The sequence below is a fragment of the Thunnus albacares genome, chromosome 5 (genome assembly GCF_914725855.1).
Source record: "Thunnus albacares chromosome 5, fThuAlb1.1, whole genome shotgun sequence".
NCBI lineage: Eukaryota > Metazoa > Chordata > Actinopteri > Scombriformes > Scombridae > Thunnus > Thunnus albacares.
In genome coordinates, this window is record NC_058110.1 from 18072213 (window position 1) to 18093477 (window position 21265).

At 42.2% G+C, this 21265-nt stretch overlaps 2 protein-coding genes across 2 annotated transcripts in view; one reads left to right on the forward strand and one right to left on the reverse strand.

Annotated features, from left to right (window-relative positions):
* Nucleotides 1–21265, reverse strand: part of lrp1ab (low density lipoprotein receptor-related protein 1Ab) — an 89439-nt gene that overhangs the window by 12194 nt on the left and 55980 nt on the right. Inside the window, exons 25-60 of the mRNA XM_044352205.1 lie at nucleotides 20709–20913; nucleotides 20324–20488; nucleotides 19806–20050; nucleotides 18755–18886; nucleotides 17085–17312; nucleotides 16774–16948; nucleotides 16265–16359; nucleotides 15966–16115; nucleotides 15697–15837; nucleotides 15381–15509; nucleotides 15159–15290; nucleotides 14892–15026; nucleotides 14637–14766; nucleotides 14376–14502; nucleotides 13772–13923; nucleotides 13488–13612; nucleotides 12830–13204; nucleotides 8335–8524; nucleotides 7942–8146; nucleotides 7641–7833; nucleotides 7275–7400; nucleotides 7049–7177; nucleotides 6563–6682; nucleotides 5958–6071; nucleotides 5634–5783; nucleotides 5415–5537; nucleotides 5132–5248; nucleotides 4879–5007; nucleotides 4640–4768; nucleotides 4288–4428; nucleotides 3936–4123; nucleotides 2735–2918; nucleotides 2549–2634; nucleotides 2338–2457; nucleotides 1975–2162; nucleotides 1640–1845 (exon numbers count right to left, since the gene is read on the reverse strand). Coding sequence (XP_044208140.1) covers nucleotides 1640–1845; nucleotides 1975–2162; nucleotides 2338–2457; nucleotides 2549–2634; nucleotides 2735–2918; nucleotides 3936–4123; nucleotides 4288–4428; nucleotides 4640–4768; nucleotides 4879–5007; nucleotides 5132–5248; nucleotides 5415–5537; nucleotides 5634–5783; nucleotides 5958–6071; nucleotides 6563–6682; nucleotides 7049–7177; nucleotides 7275–7400; nucleotides 7641–7833; nucleotides 7942–8146; nucleotides 8335–8524; nucleotides 12830–13204; nucleotides 13488–13612; nucleotides 13772–13923; nucleotides 14376–14502; nucleotides 14637–14766; nucleotides 14892–15026; nucleotides 15159–15290; nucleotides 15381–15509; nucleotides 15697–15837; nucleotides 15966–16115; nucleotides 16265–16359; nucleotides 16774–16948; nucleotides 17085–17312; nucleotides 18755–18886; nucleotides 19806–20050; nucleotides 20324–20488; nucleotides 20709–20913 — 5679 coding nt within the window. The remainder of the gene's footprint in view (nucleotides 1–1639; nucleotides 1846–1974; nucleotides 2163–2337; nucleotides 2458–2548; nucleotides 2635–2734; nucleotides 2919–3935; nucleotides 4124–4287; nucleotides 4429–4639; nucleotides 4769–4878; nucleotides 5008–5131; nucleotides 5249–5414; nucleotides 5538–5633; nucleotides 5784–5957; nucleotides 6072–6562; nucleotides 6683–7048; nucleotides 7178–7274; nucleotides 7401–7640; nucleotides 7834–7941; nucleotides 8147–8334; nucleotides 8525–12829; nucleotides 13205–13487; nucleotides 13613–13771; nucleotides 13924–14375; nucleotides 14503–14636; nucleotides 14767–14891; nucleotides 15027–15158; nucleotides 15291–15380; nucleotides 15510–15696; nucleotides 15838–15965; nucleotides 16116–16264; nucleotides 16360–16773; nucleotides 16949–17084; nucleotides 17313–18754; nucleotides 18887–19805; nucleotides 20051–20323; nucleotides 20489–20708; nucleotides 20914–21265) is intronic.
* LOC122982710 (galanin receptor type 1-like) lies at nucleotides 8535–12307 on the forward strand. The gene has a single exon (XM_044352214.1). The coding sequence runs from the start codon at nucleotides 10841–10843 to the stop codon at nucleotides 11876–11878; it is 1038 nt and encodes a 345-aa protein (XP_044208149.1). The 5' UTR covers nucleotides 8535–10840; the 3' UTR covers nucleotides 11879–12307.

A 21265-nucleotide genomic window follows, 5' to 3' on the forward strand; every position in this document is an offset into this window, starting at 1 on the left:
ATTTTTTTATTCTAGCTGCTGAGATGTTGCTGTATCCCAAAGAGAAACTGATGGGAAAATCTTGCAGTGTTAATATAAAACAGAAGCAGGGTGTGGTGCACAGCTACAGTGGCTCCAGTATATCTGTGTGTTACGTAATGGTTTCTATGCCTCATTACGCTTTATACTCTAATTGCACTTTTTTGACTCACATAACCTTGTCATTTCATGTGTTTGCTCTCAGTGTTTGAGGCTGGTGCGTTATGGAAACACACCATTATTTTCTGTTGTAAAACACAGCGATCCAACTCTATCACACATGCATTGTGTACGTGCGACAATACATGCGTTCAAAGTTCAAAACACCTTGTCATTAGGTGACTATGGTTTCTGCATTGATCTTAACAAGTGATCTGCTTTAAACAATCAAAATTATTATCATATGACAGGAGTAATTTTACAGCACCAGGTTAAACTGAGATATTAGTTAGATTAGCATGAAGCGCTCTTTGGTCCATCCTTATCAGAATTCAAACAGGCCGAGTCATGCTCTACAAATACACACACAAATACAATACAAGGCCACAGTGGTGTTTGTGTGTGTCAAAGGATGGGTGAATAATTCCCTGGACACACACCATCAAGCTAATACACGCCTGCCAGATGTTAGAAATTTACTAACTCCCTGATCATCAAAACCAAGCTTTCTTTGTTTCTAACCATCATCTAACCCTATCTTTGTTTGATTAGCATTTTATTACATATTCTATGACCTTTGTTCTTGTAATAAGTTCATATAAATGTCATCCAGCAACTGTTCCCCTATGTGAACTGTGCTGGATGAAGCATTCATTACATAATACTCTAGATATTATCCCACACACCTACTATCACAAACGTAAACTTTACATTTTGTACATTCTTCATCTGAGGAAGGTTGGGATGCCATAGCTGTCTATATGTGTTGAGCAGAGCTTAGCAAATGTGAGAAATTTCCATACAGACGCCCTCTGTGCTGCAGAATTCCTCTGCACGCCTGGTTGGCTGACAATATTAACAATTGTAGTGCTTAGTGTCCTAAACAACTGAGTGCTACGCAGACGTCACACATGCTTGAGGCCTCAGTGATTAGAACAATCTCCTCTATTCAGCGTTTGTGTCCTCAGGGCCTGTGCTGCAAGACTCCAGCCCAGTGGACAACCATCTGACCAGGCTGCTTATGCTTGGTGGCTCCAAAACAAGTATGTGTATGTATGCATGGCTATTTGATGCATGATACTCTGCTGTTGGACCAAAAAGAGGAAACTCATTTTTGACATTTGGTGAGCCTGAATATTTGTTTCTGCACTTCCTCTTTCACTTCCTGTGTGATGTTGTCCTAAATTATTTCTCCTGTTAAGAGGAAAAGATGCTCAAGATGCTTTGAGTGTATTTTCTGTACTTTCTACTTAATTAACTATGTTTTATCATCAAACAATCTCACTTGAAGACACACAAACACTATGAGCATTTGTCAACTCTCTCATACATCTTATATTCCTACATAGACCAGTACATGCAACTGGAGTTTCACACTGTCAACAGCCCATTATTCAAATCTCTGAGTATGTAAACCTGTATCAAAAACGTATCTCTGTGTGAGTATAAACTGGTCTATTACCTGTGTGTCTGTTGGTGCCGTCCAGGCTGGCAAACTCGATGTAGTCCTCCCTGGCATCGGCCCAGTATATACGGTCATTGATGAAGTCCAGGGTTAGTCCATTGGGCCAGGTGATCTTGTCCTCTATGATGGCACTTCTGTTGGTGCCGTCCATCCCGATTCTCCCAATGTGGGGGTTGTCGCCCCAGTCAGACCAGTACAGGTACCTAAGCAGAAGGGGATAAATATTATATTCCAATTACATTTATTCCTTATAAATATCAATTCAATTTACCATACAAAATATAGCTCAGCAGTTATCATAACCAGAGTATTGTGTGTACTGTGTTTCTCACCCATAGCGCACGTCCACAGCCACAGCTCGAGGTTCCCTCAGCCCACTGTTGACCAGCACAGTCCGGTAGGCCCCATTGAGTTTTGACACTTCGATGGTGTCCCGGCCTTTGTCACACCAATACAAGTTCCCGCCAACCCAATCTACAGCCAGGCCATCTGGGTTACTCAGAGAGGTCCGGTGCAATACCTGCCAGGTCAGTCAGTCACAGGATCACAGGTCAGTCAGTTTCAAATCAGAGACAGAGAGAAAAGAAGTAAATACAATACTATGGTTTATGTGTTGGCTGTAACATTTATCCATTAGGTATAAATATAACTCAAATATTCATTTAAATTAAAGAGGATCTGATTTCTTGACTGACCTCCATGTTGCTGCCATTCATATGCATGCGTCGGATCATGCTGCCCTGAGTGGTCACATCTGTCCAGTAGATCATATGCTCTGCATAGTGGAAGTCCAGTGCCACTGCATTATTCAGACCCTGAAACAGAGGTAGGAACAGTATTAGCAGGTGTAAGGTAGGATAACAATAACAACTTGTTGTGTTTCAGTAGGTCAAACTGAGATCTCACCTGTTTTATAAGAGTGTAGTTGGAACCATCCAGGTTGAGTTTTCTCAGGTAGTAACGGTTAGCAAAGATCAGGTAGGGCTCCACTTCTACACACGCCAGACAAAAAACAAAAAAAACCATATGCTTCAGGATTGAATTGGCTATGAGCAACCAGCGAAATGCAAAACACACACGTGCGTGCCTTACCCGATGTGGACTTGCAGATGGTGGGGTCATTGGGGCTGAGTTCAAAGCCATCCACACAGAGACAGTGGAAGCTGCCGTGTGTGTTGATACAGCGCTGAGAACAAGGGTAAGTAGTTGTGCACTCGTCTATATCCACACACGTCTTCCCATCCCGTTTCAGCTGGAAACCAGGATGACACCTGCACTGAAGGGGCCAAGAGCACAGGAGAAATGTCAAAATCTGACAGCCTTCAGGTTCTGGCACTTCTTATTTTCAGTCTGGACCAATTACAAGAGTCTGCCACCACCTGTCACAAAACCTCTCAGTCAGTCAACCTGATACGTGCGTTTTCCTTCCAACAAAATCCTAATTTCTGCCCAATTTCTATGTAAAGTGGAACTGACTGAAACTTATTTCGGATATCTCAACACTGGCATAAAATCCAGTGTCTGCTGTCAAATAGGTAGCTATGAATATCATTTGCAACATTGTTTTTCAACACGTCACAGCACTGGTTAAATTTTATGTGATTGTAAAATAAGTGCCATAAACATCATCTTATCACAAGGAACAGTAAAAACATTTATTAGGTGCTAGTCAAAATCAGCTTGAAGTGTCACTTCTCATAAGCACATCTGTGCTTTGAAAGAGCTCCAACTCGCACTTTCATTATCAAATCCTACTCCTTCGCTGTTCTGTGGGAATTTGCAGAGTTCACACAAAAGAAATCACACTGGCTGTGATGGTAAAGTTTTGTACAATTATGTGTTGCGCAAATACTGAATACATTCAACACAATCCATCAGCATGAAATGAATCATTTTGGTGTACTTGATCTTTGTCCTTGATTTTCAAATGAAACTCTGACCACAGCCTCAACACCACAGACATGAGAGTTCACACAGAGTTCAAGCTGTTCTAAGATGGGCCTCCTACTTTCAAGAAAGGGAGCCAAAACATGTTTTTGTCTTATATAACCGCATGCCTGAAGTGAGTGGTTCCCAACTTTTCTACTTCAGGTCCTCCTTAATTCACCATTAACAGCGTACACCCCGTTTGTTTGTGAGGTAGCTGTGTGCCTAACACACATGTAATTTCTTGGGTAATTAAAGTTAGTGAGTTCATGAAGTAACTTGGATTTGATTTAGTTGATCTTTGGCAGAAAACAAATGGAAAAAAACAAAGAAAAAAAGCTTTAAAAGAACTAATCAGATGGCTTACCTTGAAGCCAATCTTGAGGTCATCACAGAGCTGTGAGCAGCCACTCAGCTTACTGTTGAGACACTCGTTGATGAAGCAGTTGAGCTCATCAGAGCCGTCACCACAGTCATCATTGCGGTCACACAGCAGAGTCTCATTCAAACACTTCCCATTACGGCACATGAAGGCTGACTCATTACACGTCCTCTCTGAATTCATAGACAAACGGCACGGTACATTAGTGTCACTTTGACACAGAATGGCTTTTCTGCACAAAGCATTTCTCATATGATTCATACTTTATTCTGTTGGTAGAATAATAAAAGCTGTAATGAGATATTAAATAAATGGTGACAAATGGTAAAATCTCTACCAGAGTCAGTGCAGCGAGGGTTCTTGGGAGCTTCATCAGAGCGATCCTGACAGTCAAACTCTCCGTCACACTCCCATTTCTTCTGGTTGAGGCAGCGGCCGTTGGCACAGCGGAACTCATCTGGACCGCATGTTGGATATTCTACACCAGAACACAATTATGTTCATTACTTACCTCAACCTCAGTTTGTATTACAACTAAAATAATCTTTAATCATGTTCTCTCTCAGTCTCTTTTATTTTGTTTCAAACTTTCCAATCAGTCTTTCTCCATTTCTCTTCCAGGACACACAATGACACACACACACACACACACACACACACACACACACACACACACACACACCACTCACCACATTCTGGGGATTCATCTGAGCCATCGGCGCAGTCGATGTCATGATCGCACACAAAGTGTTTGGGGATACACTGTCTGTTCTGGCACATGAACTCATTGTCGACATCACAAGTGTTGTTGGTATACACTGGCGGAGGAGAAGAATGCACTTTGGTTAATATGTTTCTGGGTATTTCATCCACACAACACAAAGATGACAGATTTTCTATGAGGTTAATTTGTAACTGTTCCACTCACTGCAGCCAGCCTTGACACTCTCATCAGCGCCATCAGGACAATCTTTGTCTCCATCACATTTCCAGCGTTGTGGCACACACATATGAGAGCCAGGACACTGGAAAGCCTCAGGACTGCAGGTTTTGGATTCTGTTATGGACAACATAATGGGAAAGTTACATGATGATGTAATATCAGGAAATCTTTGGCATACAGTCAAATATATGCGCTGGGCGTAGGAGAAAGTAATTCTCCAAGTGAGAGCGTCACGTACTGCATTTCTGGTCTTCATCAGAACCATCACCACAGTCGTCAGAACCGTCACACACCCAGTGGCTGGAAATGCAGCGGTGGTTCCCACATTCAAACTGGGTGGATGTACAAAATTTATCTGCAAAGGGGGCAGGAGAGCTCAGCATTTTGGAGAAATTATCTAATTTACCCAAACCGTAACTCATGTTTTCCATGTGCAGTGGGAAGCTTGAAAAACATTCTGGTATGCTTTGTTTTCAAGAGAAAAGAGTGGGTAATAGAGTACAACTTTGAAGCAGACTTACCACAGTGTGTCTCATCAGCCCCGTTCTCACAGTCATTCTCCTTATCACATGTCCAGCTCATAGGAATGCAGCGACCGCTGGGACAAGCAAAGAAGTTGACTGGACATTTAAGTTTCCTTTTATCTGCAAGATAAAAAAAACAACAAAAAAAACAATATTACATTTTTGGCAGTTTAAGATACTAGAAAAGGCATGTTAGAGGGGAACAAAGAACCCAACCTGGGCAGTTTCTCTCATCAGAAAAATCTCCACAGTCGTTGTTGCCGTCACACACCCATGAGGAGAGGTAACACAGAGTGGTTTTCTCACAGCTCTGGAAGGAAGCTCCTTTCACTCCCAGGCGGAAGAAACGTGAACAGTCGGTCGGTTCTGAGAATAATGGAAAACTCCTTTTAAAGAAATCTTAACTTATCCTTTAAGCTCATTTCCCTACATGAATCTCATTGTTTTTAAAGCACAGAAGAGATCCCACTTTCCCCTTACTCCCACAAGTGAATAGGAAGGGACATGAAATATTGTTGAAGATGATGGTAGATTACTTACGGCAGTTCATTTCATCACTAGCATCCTCACAGTTGACCACCTGGTCACAGCGGCTGTAGTTGGAGATACAGCTGCCATCTTTGCACTGGAACTCTCCTGCTTTGCACAGGGTCACTGCAAGATCCACCAGAGTTTTGAAATTACATATGGGAAGCCAGAACACCCTCACAAGGAAATAAAACCTCCTTGTTAAGTCAACTTTGTAAATCCTTTAATATGTACCAGTCAGAAAGAACTTCATTAGGTTAGCAATACATAACTGAATAAGAAACAAGCTGAACAGAGCACATCCAAGATTTGCAGCCCAGACCTCAAAGCCCACCCATCTTGTTAATTAGTTCTGCATGTCTTCTCTTGCAGAGCAAATCCAGTTAATGTGTGATTAAAATGTGTAAATCAGACAATTTGATCAACTCAGGGAAAAACATTGCACTTGTAACTGTGGGACACAAACGTGTTGTGTAGCCAGAAGAGTTAAAAATGCGCCAAAATCCAATATCATGCAAACAGATATTGGCATGGTTTCACTTTGTTCGCCTGCTACAGGCTTAAATAATGATTTTTTTCAATCAGGTGCCGCTATAAAATGGACATAAATTACTTACTGTTGCAAGGCAGTTCATCTGAGTGGTCGCCACAGTCATCCGTGCCATCACACCAGAACTGGTGGCCGATACAGCGGCCATTCATGCAGCGTCTGTAGCCTTTCTTACAAATTCGATTGGCTGTGAAGGAAGAGCGGTAGATGAGACTTTAAATATGGCTGAATCCACCAATTTACAATTTCATTAATGAAACCAATAAGCTGCATTGTCTATTCTGAATCAAACTGATTCATCGCCACCCATCCTCTGAGTTCACGATTTACATTTATTTACCCGGGAGTCTCTCCCTACTTTCTCTTTAACTAGTTTGTAGTCACATATTAGCCCTCACTCCCCTGGGAATCTAATAATAATCTCATGTATTTATTCATTCATTCTCAATTGCTAGGATTATGACCATGAGCTAATTATCTGACACATAAATTATTAATGATGACCTGTGAGAGCTCATTGTTCACTAATTAATAACTCTGAAGAAAAACTTACCACAGTAGGACTGCTTCTCATCAGACTTGTCCTTGCAGTGGGCCATGCCGTCACAGGTCAGGCTGTAGTTGATACAGTCACCGTTTCCACACTCAAAGTCATCCACACTTCCACATGACATATTCAGTGCTGGTGAGATAGAAACAGGACATTCAACTTTTTGATAAAGAGGAGCCTAAAACTCCTTACTCTCTAAAACCAGAGAGCAGTTTCTTTTTTATCTTACAAGAACATGTGTTGTCTTCAAGAAGTTGTCTGACTCCACGGCAACTGCAGTTGACCCGTCCATCAGATGTGGGCAGACACAGGTCTTGGCAACCTCCGTTATTTGTTCGGCAAGGAGAAAACTCACCTGAGGAATGTATAACACATTAGGGTTAGTTAGGGTAGGGTAGTAATGTCAAATTTTGACAGCTCGGCCATATTTATAGTTGTATAGGAGGTTGGCTTTCATGAAGTACAAGATAAAAGCGCCACAAACAGCTGCTTGGCAAAACAAGCCTTTATAACACCAATAACATTGGCTGGAATAATATGATTGACAGGAGCAGCCTAAAGAAGCTTAACAATTACTACAGTGAATGATACTCACAGCTGTTGGTGTCATTAGCCACAGCAACGATGCCCATTGGCTGCTGAGGGATATCAGCACGCAGCACTTTCATGTCTCCTCCTGTGTATTTGTCAGCTCTAAGAACCGCCCTCCTCACCCAATCAGTCCAGAAGATGTAGTCTCCATACACAGCCAGGCCGAACGGATGGACAGGCTCATTTTTCAACAAGACCTGAAACAGAAATTTTTAGGGATAATTTCACAGATCACTGAAATGTAAGTCAACGCCTTGATGAGGTCTTCTTTAGAGCCAAAGGAAATGATTAAAAGGCTGTCTTACGTAACGGCTGCTTCCATCATATTCACAGCGTTCAATCTTGTCCAGTGTGGCGTCAGAAAAGTAGAGTTTCTCTGCACGGTGATCTATGGCCAGGCCATTGGGAGTTTTAATGTCACTGCCAATGATCACGAGCACATTGGCTCCATTCAGGGAAGCCCTCATGATACTGGGAGCCTGCTCGTTCCAGTTGGTCCAGAACATGAGGCTGTGGGAACAAACACAGGACTAGTATAATAATCTGCTGTGTTGGCTTCCAAAATGTCTTTCTATAAAAGTTATGGGTGACTGAACTAAAACAAATGTGCTGTTCAGAAGAAAAAAAAAGAAAGAAAGTGTATTGGAACTGGGCCCTGATACAGTGCAGAACACCACGTTTCGATATTAATGACTCACTCCTGACACTCGTCCAGCACAAAGGCTCTAGGGTGGTCTTCGCCAGACATGGTAACCACAGTGTTGCGATTATAGGCCACAGAGCGGCTCTGGTCCACAGTGTGGCGAGTGATGGTGGAAGTTGTGTAACTTGTCCAGTAGAGTGTATCCCAACCACGGTGGTACGCCAGGCCCTCAACTGAACCTACATCTGTGGAACAGATACGCAAGAAAGGTTGTAAATATTTTGGACCATGATGATTTTTCAGACTATAGTTATTTTGTTGCCATCCAGCCAACACTGTGAGATGTATAAAACTTAAGAACTAACTCTTTTTATTTCACTATAAAAAATACCACCTTTCAAGGGTGTTAGTAGGAGCTTTAATGAGTCCTTTTGGTGAGAATTCAACAAATCATTAATCACTGTCATATTTTAACAAGTTGCATCCGTGGTTAACTTGGTGGGACTTTATTGAAGAGGCCCCCCATCTTCCCGAATAAGTTCATGAATGGTGAAACACTGTGAGAGAGATGGACAAGGTTAAAGAGGCGAGAGAGAGGAAAGAGTAACATGGAAGCAGTACCACACAGAACCGGGTGTGTGCCACGCCTGCTGTTCCTGGAGAGAGTTTAAAGAGCGTGTATCATCCTGTCATTTCATGGCTGCACATACAAATGCAACTCCCTGTGGATACTCTCATTCATACTTCTTGTTCTGGGAAGAAAACTGCCACTGGAAAAGCTTGAGTCACTTTAGGGACACTAGCCAGAGTGAAGAAATCAGCCATGAACGGTAAAGATAAAGCAGCTGCTCCAAACATCCATCATCCTTTGTTTTGCGACACCCACTCATAGCACATATGGTAGTAGTAATTTTTTTATCTGTGGTGCCTCCATGACACACAACATGGAAAAGGACACTGTTATGCAGTCTTATGGGCTCCAAGGTGTGCATCCATCTGTTTGTAGTCACACTAGCAACCACATTTATGACCACTTACACCCAACAATAAAAACCTGAATACTCCACACAACTGTTTGCTCTTGGCTGAAAGTCAATAATTAGCCTTTAATAGACATTTTAGATGAATGACGAAGTGCCATAATCGGCCTTAATGCAGGAAAATTTTAGGGCTGAATTCCTAGTAAACCAACCTAAATACACCTAAAAGACCAGTTTAAATTACAGTGTCACGCAAGCAAAGTCATACTTGTGTTTTTCACCCACACCGCTCAGGCTGTACAAAACGAAAATGACAAAGAAGGTGTGCTTGAGCAGCTAATTGCTTGCATTTAAGGAAAATCATACACTGAATGAAATGGATAAAGTCGGTTCCAGCCTGTATTATGTAATGAGAAACATCAGAGTCCCCCTCCCCTTGCCTAGATCAGCTCAGCCCCTGGTTACTGTGCAAACAATGGAGAAAACCTGTTGGGAAGACTATAGCACACTCTGAACAGAGCCTTTCTGACAATCACAGGAGTAGTACAGTAATCCAACGGACACTCAAGAATTACTAAGCTTTTGTTACTGTTCGTTTTAGGATCATTACTTATGTATTTTTTCCTTCCTAAGATTGAAGATCGTGTTAATTGTACAATAACTCTTCTACTAGTGGAGTCTACGGGTTACACTACTCTGAAGAGCTTCTAAATGGACAAGATGCCTTTTACCGCGGTGACCACTTAGCATCAAGTAGCATTGACTGCTTTTAAAGTGGAATGTCTGTTAGCAACCATTGGGATGAATTTGTCCACTGTTGCCTGGTTTCAAGAAATCAATACAGCCATAGAGTACTACTGCACTGACATCTCTTCTCTGATTTTGACCCAAACTGCTCCTTGGATTATGATAAACATGCTGATGCAACGAAGCGAAAGCCAGTGTGCAAGGACTGCTCTTTAAGGTCACGTTTTCTTTTTTTTTTTGAGTAAAGTTGGATATCAGCACGACATTTTAAGAGGAGTTTTTCTGAGTCTATTCCTTGATTTTTTTCAGAAAAGGCAAGTACCATATAAGTTATTTTAATTTCTTCAAACAGCTGGAAAACAGTAAGAGTCGTAAGAGTGGAAGAGGGATTCAACCAGATACCAACAGGAGCATGTGTGGCTCTAGACGCAGCAGACTTAACCACTTGACTATCTCTGGGCACTTGAGAATGAATTCCAACCGCATAATAATGGACTGTATATTTTTGCAGGTCACATTTACCACTCAACACACAAACTAAAAATAAACTGGAATATACTCTTTCTCATCTGTTTTCCAGAGAGAACACAGTTTATAAAGGTCAATGAAGAAGTCAACTGACCAGTGTGATCTTAACTGCTTAATTAATTGCTATCATTATGAGAGCACTAGTTGTTTTAATGGAGTGTGGTCATGCCTGTGATTAATACAATTTAAAACATGAACAAGAGCCAACAGATGCATTACTCAGACACTGCGTGAACATGCTGCTCTAATGCTCAACATTGACAGGCCATTAGATTAATTAAGTAAATTGATTTTTATTGTGAACGCATGGAGACTTTGGGGCAGCAAGTAAACAGCAGTGATTTGGGCCAAATGAACAGGGCAGATGAAGTTTTGATTAAGGCTTTGGTACCCATTCTGGATGGGCTAATTCTGGTGACCGGCCTGGTGGGTCAAATCTTGGTCATCACCATCCTAACTGGCAGGAGGAGGAGAGACGGTCAACCCCCGCATGGTACAGACACTCTGCTGCTGGCCCTGAGTGCTGCTGATCTGCTGCTGCTGCTCTGCCTGCCCTTCCACACCTCCGCCATCACCCTGGGATGCTGGCCCTTCGGCAGCTTCCTGTGCAAAGCCATCAGCTTCCTGGGTGTGGCCTGCTCGTCTGCATCAGTCTTTACCCTGGCAGCTTTGGCTGTGACGCGCTACCTCACAGTGGTACACCCCACCTGGGTGTACCGTTCAAGAATGCACCGACGCATAAAGCTGATGGTAGCTTTGCTCTGGGTCCCTGCCTCGGCTTTGGCAGCACCACAGTTTGCCTTCCGCACAGTTACCATGTCCAACGCTGTGTACTGTTTTGCCTTCCTGTCTGACTTCAGCCAGCTTGTCTACAGCATCGCCCTCTTCCTGTTTGGCTTCGCTCTACCGCTGGGCATCATTGTATTGATGTATGCCAAGATCTACTGTTTTCTTCGGCACGCACGGAAGCTTGGGAATGCCCCCCAGCTGGAGCGCTATCAGAGCCAGGTCACTCACACTTCAGCTCTCCTTGTACTGGTCTTCACTCTCCTCTGGCTGCCCTCCTACGCGCTCATGTTCTCCTTCATAGGAGGAACCATTAATGTCTCACCCGGCTATAAGACTATTGCCATCCTGGCCAGACTGTTGTCATCCTCAGCAGCAGTGGTAAATCCTGTACTTTATGGATTTATGTCTCAGAAGTTTAGAAGAGACTTACTAGAGCTGGGTAGAGGGCGCTGGGCAGGGTGTAAAAGCTGTCTGATTGGTTGTCCTCATGTGATGGGCAGGGACATGGTACAGCCCTTTGAGCTGGACACAAGCTCAGAGAGAGGGCAAAACTGACTCTGAGATCACTGCTACCTCATTTAAATCTGGCCATAGGGCTGGGCAATATAGATGAAATCAATATCATATTTACAGTAATTAGATTATGAACTGTTATGCATTAAATCAGACAAAAATCTTAATATGTCTGAGCTAAAATTTTGAATTTGCTTTCATTAAATTGGACTGCAGAAGTTAACAATGACACATCATCATGACCAAAATATTGCTCTATGTGAAGCTAACACTTTCCTGTTTCCTCTCTTGGATTAAATGGAATACATTCTGTAGTTGGTGGATGAAAAACTAATGTGTAAAAACTGGCGGCCATTTTTACAGTCTTTTCAAAACCCTGATCTCGATGCAACATCAATAAACAAACTCGCCTCATGCACTTTACTGCGTTCTGCTGTCTTTTTTTTTTTTTTTTTTTTTTTTTTTTTTTTTAAAAATCAAAGAATGAATGTTTTGAATATTGCTTGCTAAGAAAAGCTTTGGTCCAGGGCTTTTAAATGTGATGCTTTTGGAGTTCAACAACCTACTCTTGAATCATTTAAAGAGAGTACGATTTAAAAGACACTTCAGTGTTAAAACAAGCAAAAAACACAGTGTGTGTGTGTGTATGTGTGCGTGCAAGTGTGTCTTCTTCCATGTGGCAGCCTTAAGTGATGTCAATCTCCTCTAGTTGAAAAGCTGCAGCTGTGTGTTCATTACAGTGGGTCCTCCTGGGTACTTGTGTTGTCAACATGCGTGATGATGGCTGTTTACAGTGTCGAGAGTACGAGTGACAACGTTCAATTATTAATGGAGAAGATAAAAGGAACAGGACCACGAAGCAACAGAGCTGAAATACATGTAGAAAGAGTGGAGGGAAAGGTTTATGACAAACAGTGAGTGATGCTTAGCGGAGCTTTGTGGATTTTCTGAGGAGCTGAAAGAATGCCATGTGATTGGTGACTCCATACTTACTGTCCACTACAATCTTGCGGTCAGTGCCGTCATCGTTGATTTGCTGGATATTGCCAAAGTGGATATCACTGAAGAAGATGCGGTTGGCTCCCTTCCCTCCACCACCGTGGTAGTCAAAGCTGAGGGCAATGACATTCTTCATGTGGTCAGGGTCTTCAAACGGCTTTATTGGCGCATTTAGGTTTGTCTCATCAGACAGGTGGATGCTTTTCAGAATGGTACGCTCCGAGTATAGCAGGTATCCGTCATAGTCGCGGCAACTGCGGTTGTCCTCTGCCAGCATGCCGTGAGCACAGGCGCAGGTGCGTTCCATGCCGCCACGGAAAAGACACAGCTGTTCGCACCCGCCGTTGTTGTCTTTGCAGATGTTGGTGCCTGAGGAGAGTGTGACACATTTATATGGCGTGCTGTTAAACAAATAATGAGCCTGGTTAAACCCAGCATTTCATTGATTCCTGGGGGGTGTTGATTAAGTTGGACAGTGAAAGTTTTTATCACTGTGTGTGTGAAGGCCTGTTTTTCTATACATGTGAGGACCAACTTGTGGCAGCCCACTGTCCTTGTGAGCACATTTTTGCTAGAATTCAGAGTGAAAAAGCTAATTTTCATTTAATGTGTGGTTAAGTTTATGGGAGTGTGTGTTTGTGTGTGTTCCTACCTTGCTGCCTGGCCCTGTTGAAAACCTTGATATCTTTCAGCTGTACACCAATGCCAGTCCTGAGCTGGACTGCATCTGTAGCATTGTCTTTACTGCCTCTCTTAATGGAGCCATTGGCATGAGTCCTAAACAAAAGACAACAAAACTGTCAATTAACAGTATGATACAAAGTGAAATATTGCACATAATTCAAAAGTCGTTATGTATTAAAAGGTATGGAGAAATAATTCAGAACAATGGCAAGATATAGATCAATTAACAAATAAATTCATTACTGAACTCACCTATCGCTCCAATAGATGTATTCCTCAAAAACTGAGACAGCGAACATGTCCATGTTGTTGTTGGCCAGCACGAGCTCCCTGTTCTGTCCTGTCTCCAGGTTGATGCGCTCAATCTTATCTGTTCTGGCATCGCACCAATATAGCAGACCCTCCTACAGGCACAAACGACAATAAATAGTGTTGATTGTTCAAGGAAGGTCACATTTTAAAATTACAAATTAAACAAAAAGGTTTTTGGGAGACTGGCTTGCTTGTATCCTAAAGAACACTGACATCATAACATTTTAATATACAATACTGTGTATTTTTATGCGTAATTTTAGGTAACCAGCATTAGCAAAAATTAGAATTTGTATGAGCTCTGAAGCTAAACTTTAAGTACTTTTAAATATTATGAAGCTACATATACTAGGCAGATACAGTAATATCGGATATTTGTAGAAACTTGTTACATAACAACCTGGGTTGACCAATGGTCCATTGGTCTCTGAAAATTCACAGTGCATGCATGTCTAGACTAGACACAGGAAACTCCCTCTCTTTTAATGAAGACAAATGTATTTAGGAAGTTCTTTAGTACTATGATGTCAACTGTGGTCCACACCTCATAGTCGATGGAGATTCCATTGGGCCAACTGATGTTCACATTAACCAAGACCGACCTATTAGTGCCGTCCAACCGAGAGCGCTCAATACGAGGATACTGACCCCACTCAGTCCAGAACAGATACCTGCACAAAAGAGGTGATATAAGCACATTCGTGAGAATGAAGAAAAATAGCAGTATGCTTAAAACTACATTGGAAGTACCTTAGAGCAACACAGTTACAGAAGGCAGAATTTAACTGTTGGCAGACAGACGTACCCTTTCACTGGGTGGACAGTGATGGCTCGGGGCTTGTCCAGGCCCTGGGAAATAACCACATAGCGGAAGGAGCCATTCAGCCTCGCCACCTCGATTACATCAAAGCCCTGGTCAGTCCAGTAAATATTTCCTATAAAGAACAGAGATATAAATCAGCTATGTAGCCCTTTATCTCTACTTGTGTAATTATGAAATGTACACAAGTGTTGGATAGAATTAAAATTGGATTTCAAATATGTTATATTATGATTAGACCTGCTATCCAGTCAACCGTGATGCCCTCCACCCTGCCAATGCCATTGGTGACCACGTCTTCTCTCCATGTCTGATCTCTCTTAGCCCTGCTGATGGTGCTCAGGCCCATGTCCACCCAGTAGATGGTGTCATTCTCTGTAAAGGAAGATGCCCATTTGTGTCATCCTATAAATACTCACTTCACTGAGATAATGACAGCTTTAAAATGCCACTCAAGCAAGGACATCTCATTACTGGTGTCCCTCAGTGTCACTCAGTGTCACTCACCAGCGTGGAAGTCGATGCCAACAGCCAGGGAGGTGCCAGACACTGGCACCAAGGCGTCAGATTTGTCTTCCGGGTCCAGTGGAATTCCTCTGATTCCCTCATGAACAGAGTAAAGCAGGAAGGAGCCCATACCTGCTCAGAGACAGAACAATTACTTTTTGTTTTTAGGACACACTTCATTCCAATTATATGTATGACTGTAGATGTGAAGCAGTGTCTTACCTTCACAGGACTGCTGGCCTGTCTTGAGGCTGTATCCAGCGGTGCACATGCAGGCTCTGGTTGTTGGTGAGGTGGGCAAACACAGTTGGGAGCAGTCTCCATTGTTGTTACTACATAGATTGATACCCGCTGAAGAAGAAGGAGATCGGTAAGGCCCAAATAAAAATTGAGAAAATGTACTGAAAAAGAAAATCTCTTTTTTCTCTCTAGTTTACCCTGACTGAAGCACAATATTGGTGAGTTTTACATCGGCTTCAGAACATGAGATTTTATATTACAAGCAGTACCATTTTTGTCTTCAAGTGATGTTCCTTACCTTTTTGTACATCCTCATCATAGATCCTCATGTGCATCATAGGGGAGGTGTTGTTTCGCAAAATCTTCCAGTTTCCTCCATCCTTCTTGTCACATGTTCCTATTTGGTCAGTTCCCTGGTCTGCCCACCACAACTTGTCTCCTACAGTGAGTGAAATTGATTCATATCTTGGTATGTAATAATTTAGTAATTTTGAGATTTTGATATGATGCAACTATCAGATAAAATACAAAGACACTATATTTAAAGTATTATCTTTTTCATCTTACCCATAATAGCCAGAGCAGTAGCCTTGGTAAGTTTCCCCTTAACACCATCCAGAATCTCCAGTTTAGATCCATCCAGCTGACAACGATTAATGGTGCTGTTTCCTGAGCTAATCCAGTACAGCTGTTCTTTTTCATAGTCAATAGAGAGGCCTGGGTAGAAAGAATAATAATGCTATTGTGCACAGAAATCTCTTATACTAATATGCTTAATCAGTGCATTCACCCAGTAAAGTTAAATAGAGATTCAGTAATACGTGGCAGTCAATAATTTATGGCTGTAGGAGGGACCATCTGCTCACCTACTGGCCCTTTCTGATTGGTGTAGAGTGTGGTGCTGTTGCTACCATCCATGTTAGCCATGCTTATGTTGTCGCCATCAGTCCAGTACAGCTTCCTGAGGAGAGATATGAATAATATGAGATATTAAAAGGGGGCAAAATGTTTTCTGGAGAACAATGCTCTACCAAAGAAGCATTACAAGACACAATAGGAGTATCAAATGAGGAACAAGTAGTAAGTCAAAGGATGAAGAAGCAGCCAGGAAACAACGGCTGTAACTAAATCCTTTAACCAAAGTGTATTGTTCTAGAGCACACAGGCCCCAAATACTCTTGAATTTGTCTTTAAGTTTAAATAAAATCCATGAGTGATTAAAAAGTGTTAAAACAAAGTAATCTGTGAAATAAAACATGGTAGCGACTTGGTAATCTAGTGTTACTGAGTGAAATAGAAAACAAAAAAGAACATCAGACAGGGAGTTAACATCATGAACTGAATGCAGGCCTAGCTAACTGGAGGTAACACTCACCCCAGTAGAGGGTGCACCACCAAACAGTGGGGCTTGTCTAAGCCCTGGATGACAGCATTCTTGAAAGATCCATCCAGTCGGGCCACATTGATCTGCTTCTTATTGGCATCATAGCTGGTCCAGAAAAGGTTCCTGGACACCCAGTCTACTGCCAACCCGTGAGCATTAGGGAGGTCTAGAGAATGTCAGAGTCACAATGGTAAATGTTAGGGTTTCCTGGGCATTTGTGAAAGTACAAACTTATAATTGAAATAAAAAAACAAATAATCAATTAAAAAAATTCTAACAAATACTCCTAGGATTGTTCTTACCAGCAGAAACAACAGTTTCCACTCCTGTGCCATTGATGAAAGCTCTCTTGATGGTCTGTGTTCGGACATCTGACCAGTAGATTCGATGCTCCACAGCATCGTAGTCCACCACTGTGACATTGTCTATGTCCGGAACGGTGAAGGAGATGATGTAGTTGTAGTAGGGGTTGTCAATGTCTACTCCTCGGATCTCAATCTGACGAGCATAAAGAAGGAACTTCCGGGACTCTGGAAAAGAAAAATGAACAACAGAGATCACTTTTAGCACATTTTTTATAAGGAAGGAAGGAAGGGAGGGAGGGAAGAAAAGAGAAAGGAAGAACAGAAGTATACAGAATAAATGAGGCATTTTTTCTGCTGAATTTCAATAACTTATCACTGCCTGAATAAATGTCTAAGAACTATTTAAATATGGTTTCTTGGTTCAAAGGAAAGGGCAAAATCTTAGTGATTGATTTCAAATTTAATAAGTTTGGGCTCCTTCTCACTGTACTGGTCACAAAATCTAAAGGGTGGAGCCAGTTATATCTTAGGAAACAAAGGCTTCAATGAGTACTACACCGATTTAGCGTTGCACTCTTTTAACACTGTTGGTCAAAATCAATGCAGCAGAACCAGCACTATCATCTTTCTTATTCTAAGTATTATTCTTCATTGTCAAAATTTGATGCCTACATTACCCACAATGCAACTTGACAGTCAACAGTTTGGTGGGAGATGTGTTTGTGTGTGTTATGCTACTAGCAGCTAATGTAGCCTCAAGCAGAGATGAGGAGCAGGCTACAGAGGTCTGGGGAGCTCACTTCTTTCAAACTTCACATCCCCATATCTTTTTCAAACAAGGGTCAAGAGACAAGTGACATCACTTGAGGCAATTTATCAGACTTTGTGCAGCTCCCTCTGCAGCCACAAAAGGCTTTGTACAACTTGTTTTTATATATGCAGTACTACTCCAAGTCCTGCAAACACATTTTGATGTGTAAAATTGGGAGATCTCCTTTAAGAAGGTCAAACTGACCAGTCAGTTACATGTTGCCCTTGTTGAGGCTTGATTACCTCTTAGACGATAGAAGAGGACCCTCGCCCTCAATCAGTTTAAGTGGTAAATGTGGCTGAGTACAGAGAAAATCTCAGTTTGACTGAGAACCTGAAAATTCCTGTGTTAATGGCGAATGCATCAGATGCCCTCTAATCCAATTATCCTTACATCCCCACTGCTGAGATGAAGATTGTTCTGTAGCATGCTGAACGACTTCAAAATGAGAGCATGTGCACACAAACTCCCACAGCTATTCCTCGAAAACCATCATGAAACCCACTCATGAAATCACATTGCAATAAGACTTCAACACATAACTTGTGACAGTCTTTCATATGAAATGAAATGTAAATATCAAATGAAAATGAAGAAGGCCAATGTGGCACAAACAGAGGAGATGTAATCAGGTCTTCTGTCATAAGAGATGACAGCTAATGACGCTGATGTCACGTTTGGGAGCTGAGGACATTGTAGCAGTCATGACAGTTGTGAGAAAATATTCCTGCAAATTCCTCCCTGATGACATGGATAATATATGACAGTGTTGTGCTGTGTGTACATGCTCCATCAGAGTGGTTTTTAAGTAAAAGAAAATGGCTTAAGGTTTGTGAATATCAGTATGTGTCCTTACCTTTGCAGGTCCGTTTGTCAGGCTGCAGCTTCATGAGGTGAGGGCAGGCACAGGAGAAGGTCTGGTTGAAGTTGATGAGACAAAGGTGGGAGCAAGGGCTTTTACCATCACTGGTGGCACACGGGTTGGGAGCTAGAGAAGAAGTCATACAGGAAGCGTTGTGAAAGAGAAACAATATACAAAGACAAAAGAGGTGGTATGTGAGAAAGACAGCCAGCGAGGGTATTTCATTGCATCATTATATGATCTATAGATTGCTGTGAAAAGGATAGTTTCAAAAATTTTGAAAGAATACATGAAAGTAACTTATAAATTGTTGTTTCAGACTAAGCCAATGGTTTAATGTGAGATGCTGTTTGTGTTATTTTCTTCTTTTCAAAATGTAATGGACCTCTCCATCAATGGGCCCTTAAGGGAAGTGAGAGTGTAGAAAAAGACTTTGTCGACCAGACCTGTCAACACAGCTTGTTGCCTCGTCAATGTCATGGGCATTTGTTGCAGCTGTCAATCAACAATTCTGTGAAATCTCTCTTTTCCTGCCTCCAATTACAGGACCCAGTGCCTCTCTTGCTACCCATACACCCTTGGGATCCTATAGCTGTTGGCTACTAAACATCAAGGTGACAGTTCAATGTGACAGCATACTGCATAACACATTTGACAATCCTTTTGCCATCTTGTCAATCATGTGTGTCTGTGAGATCAACACATGACATTTAAGTCACAGGAGGATGGTTTTATTTCTACCCAGCCGGTGGGAAATGCCAAACAGTGAGGTGACTTTTTGATCAACGAGGCAGCAGGAGGTGTCTAAATTGCTGCCGGTGTGAGGAGACAACACGTCTCACAGCTCTAAAAGGTCAGCTGTCTTTGGGGAATAGGAGATGTGAATCAACATGGTCAGCAATGAACTGCAAGTTTGTCACTATTCTCCTTTGAGTTAAAGCCCAAATCAGTCAGCCATGGTGATAGGCCTAGGTAAATCTGAGATATGGGTGCTCTCTGCCTGTGAGTGTTTATGCGTCTCTCAAGTATCTGGTGTGCAACCTACCCTGGGGTTGTCTGGACGGGTGATAGACCTGCAAATCAAAAGGCTGCGTGTTGGTGCGCTGGACTACGGTGACATTGTGTCCTGTCCATTTGTTGGCTTTAGCCAGAGTGTTAGTCCTCCAATCAGTCCAGTAGACTTCGCCCCCATACATGGTGACAGCAAAAGGGTGGGACAAATACTCATGACCCCGCAACACTTCAATCAGCCCAGAACCGTCATACTTAGCAGAGTAGATAGCATCCGACCTGGAGAAACATTAGGGCAGAGGTATATACTTTATATAACAGGGTAACATACACATAAGATAAAGTATATGCATGTCAGTTTATGTTACTGGGTAAGTCTGTACTTTGTATGCAATTTTATATAAGCAAAGAACATCTGCATGTTTATTAAAAAATGTATGATGGCAAGCAAAGGGAAAAAAGACTGAGTAATTGGGTGATGTAATGAGCGCGTGGGTGGATGCAGCGCAATGAGAGCACTCTGTATATTCAGAGACTAGAGGCAAATGCTACCTGGCATCAATCCAGACAATGCGTCTTTCCATGTAATCTACAGTGAGTCCGTTGGGCCAGCCACCACTGCCTGTTTCCCTGTGGATTGTACGTCTGCCTTCACCACTCATCGATGCTGCCTCAATCCTGGGCAGACTAGCATCCCAGTCTGTCCAAAATAGAATACTGCCAACAGAAAATAATCTACATGAGTAGGGATTTTCACAAATGAGTACAGTATCATCATGTGAGAATGTGTTTCATAGAAAATAAAGTGGGAGGAATGTATCCTTATCCTAAGACAATGTGGCAAATGGACAAACTGGACATTCTATGTAAGAAAAACACAAACTTCCCGTTTTAAATAAGGGTGATTATAACTTTCAAATCCATAGATGCTTCTTACCCATCACGAGGGTCTAGGGCGATGGCCCGGGGGTGCTCCACCTCCCCAGCCAGCAAGGTGGTTCTCATGGTCCCATCCAGTTTGGCCACCTCAATCTGGTCCAGATTGCTTTCCACCCAGTAGATGTTTCCTGCTATCCAGTCCACAGCCAGGCCCTCTGGAGTAGCCAGTCCATACTGGATCACCACCTCAAAACTAGTCAGGGCTGACCGGGACACACAGAGAAATTTGATAACAGAATAGCAAGATGAAAAAGTTACCAAGATCGTTATTTTGTGGCATTCTATAGTATTTTAATGTTAATTTTAAGTGGAAGAATACCAGTTGTAATTCAGCTAATTTAGTGTAATAGCTTGGCCTGTGTCACTTTCACCAGTGAGAGCAAATCTCCTGCCAACACATATGGTTCATTGCAAAAAAAAATCCCTGACAAACAGTGAATTGTTTAGAATTCTTCACTCTTATGAACTCCATCAGTGACTTGCTCGCACTACTGCTGAGTCTGTTAGTGTGGCTTTGACCAGCGCTATCTTCCTAACCCCACTGCCCCACTTCTA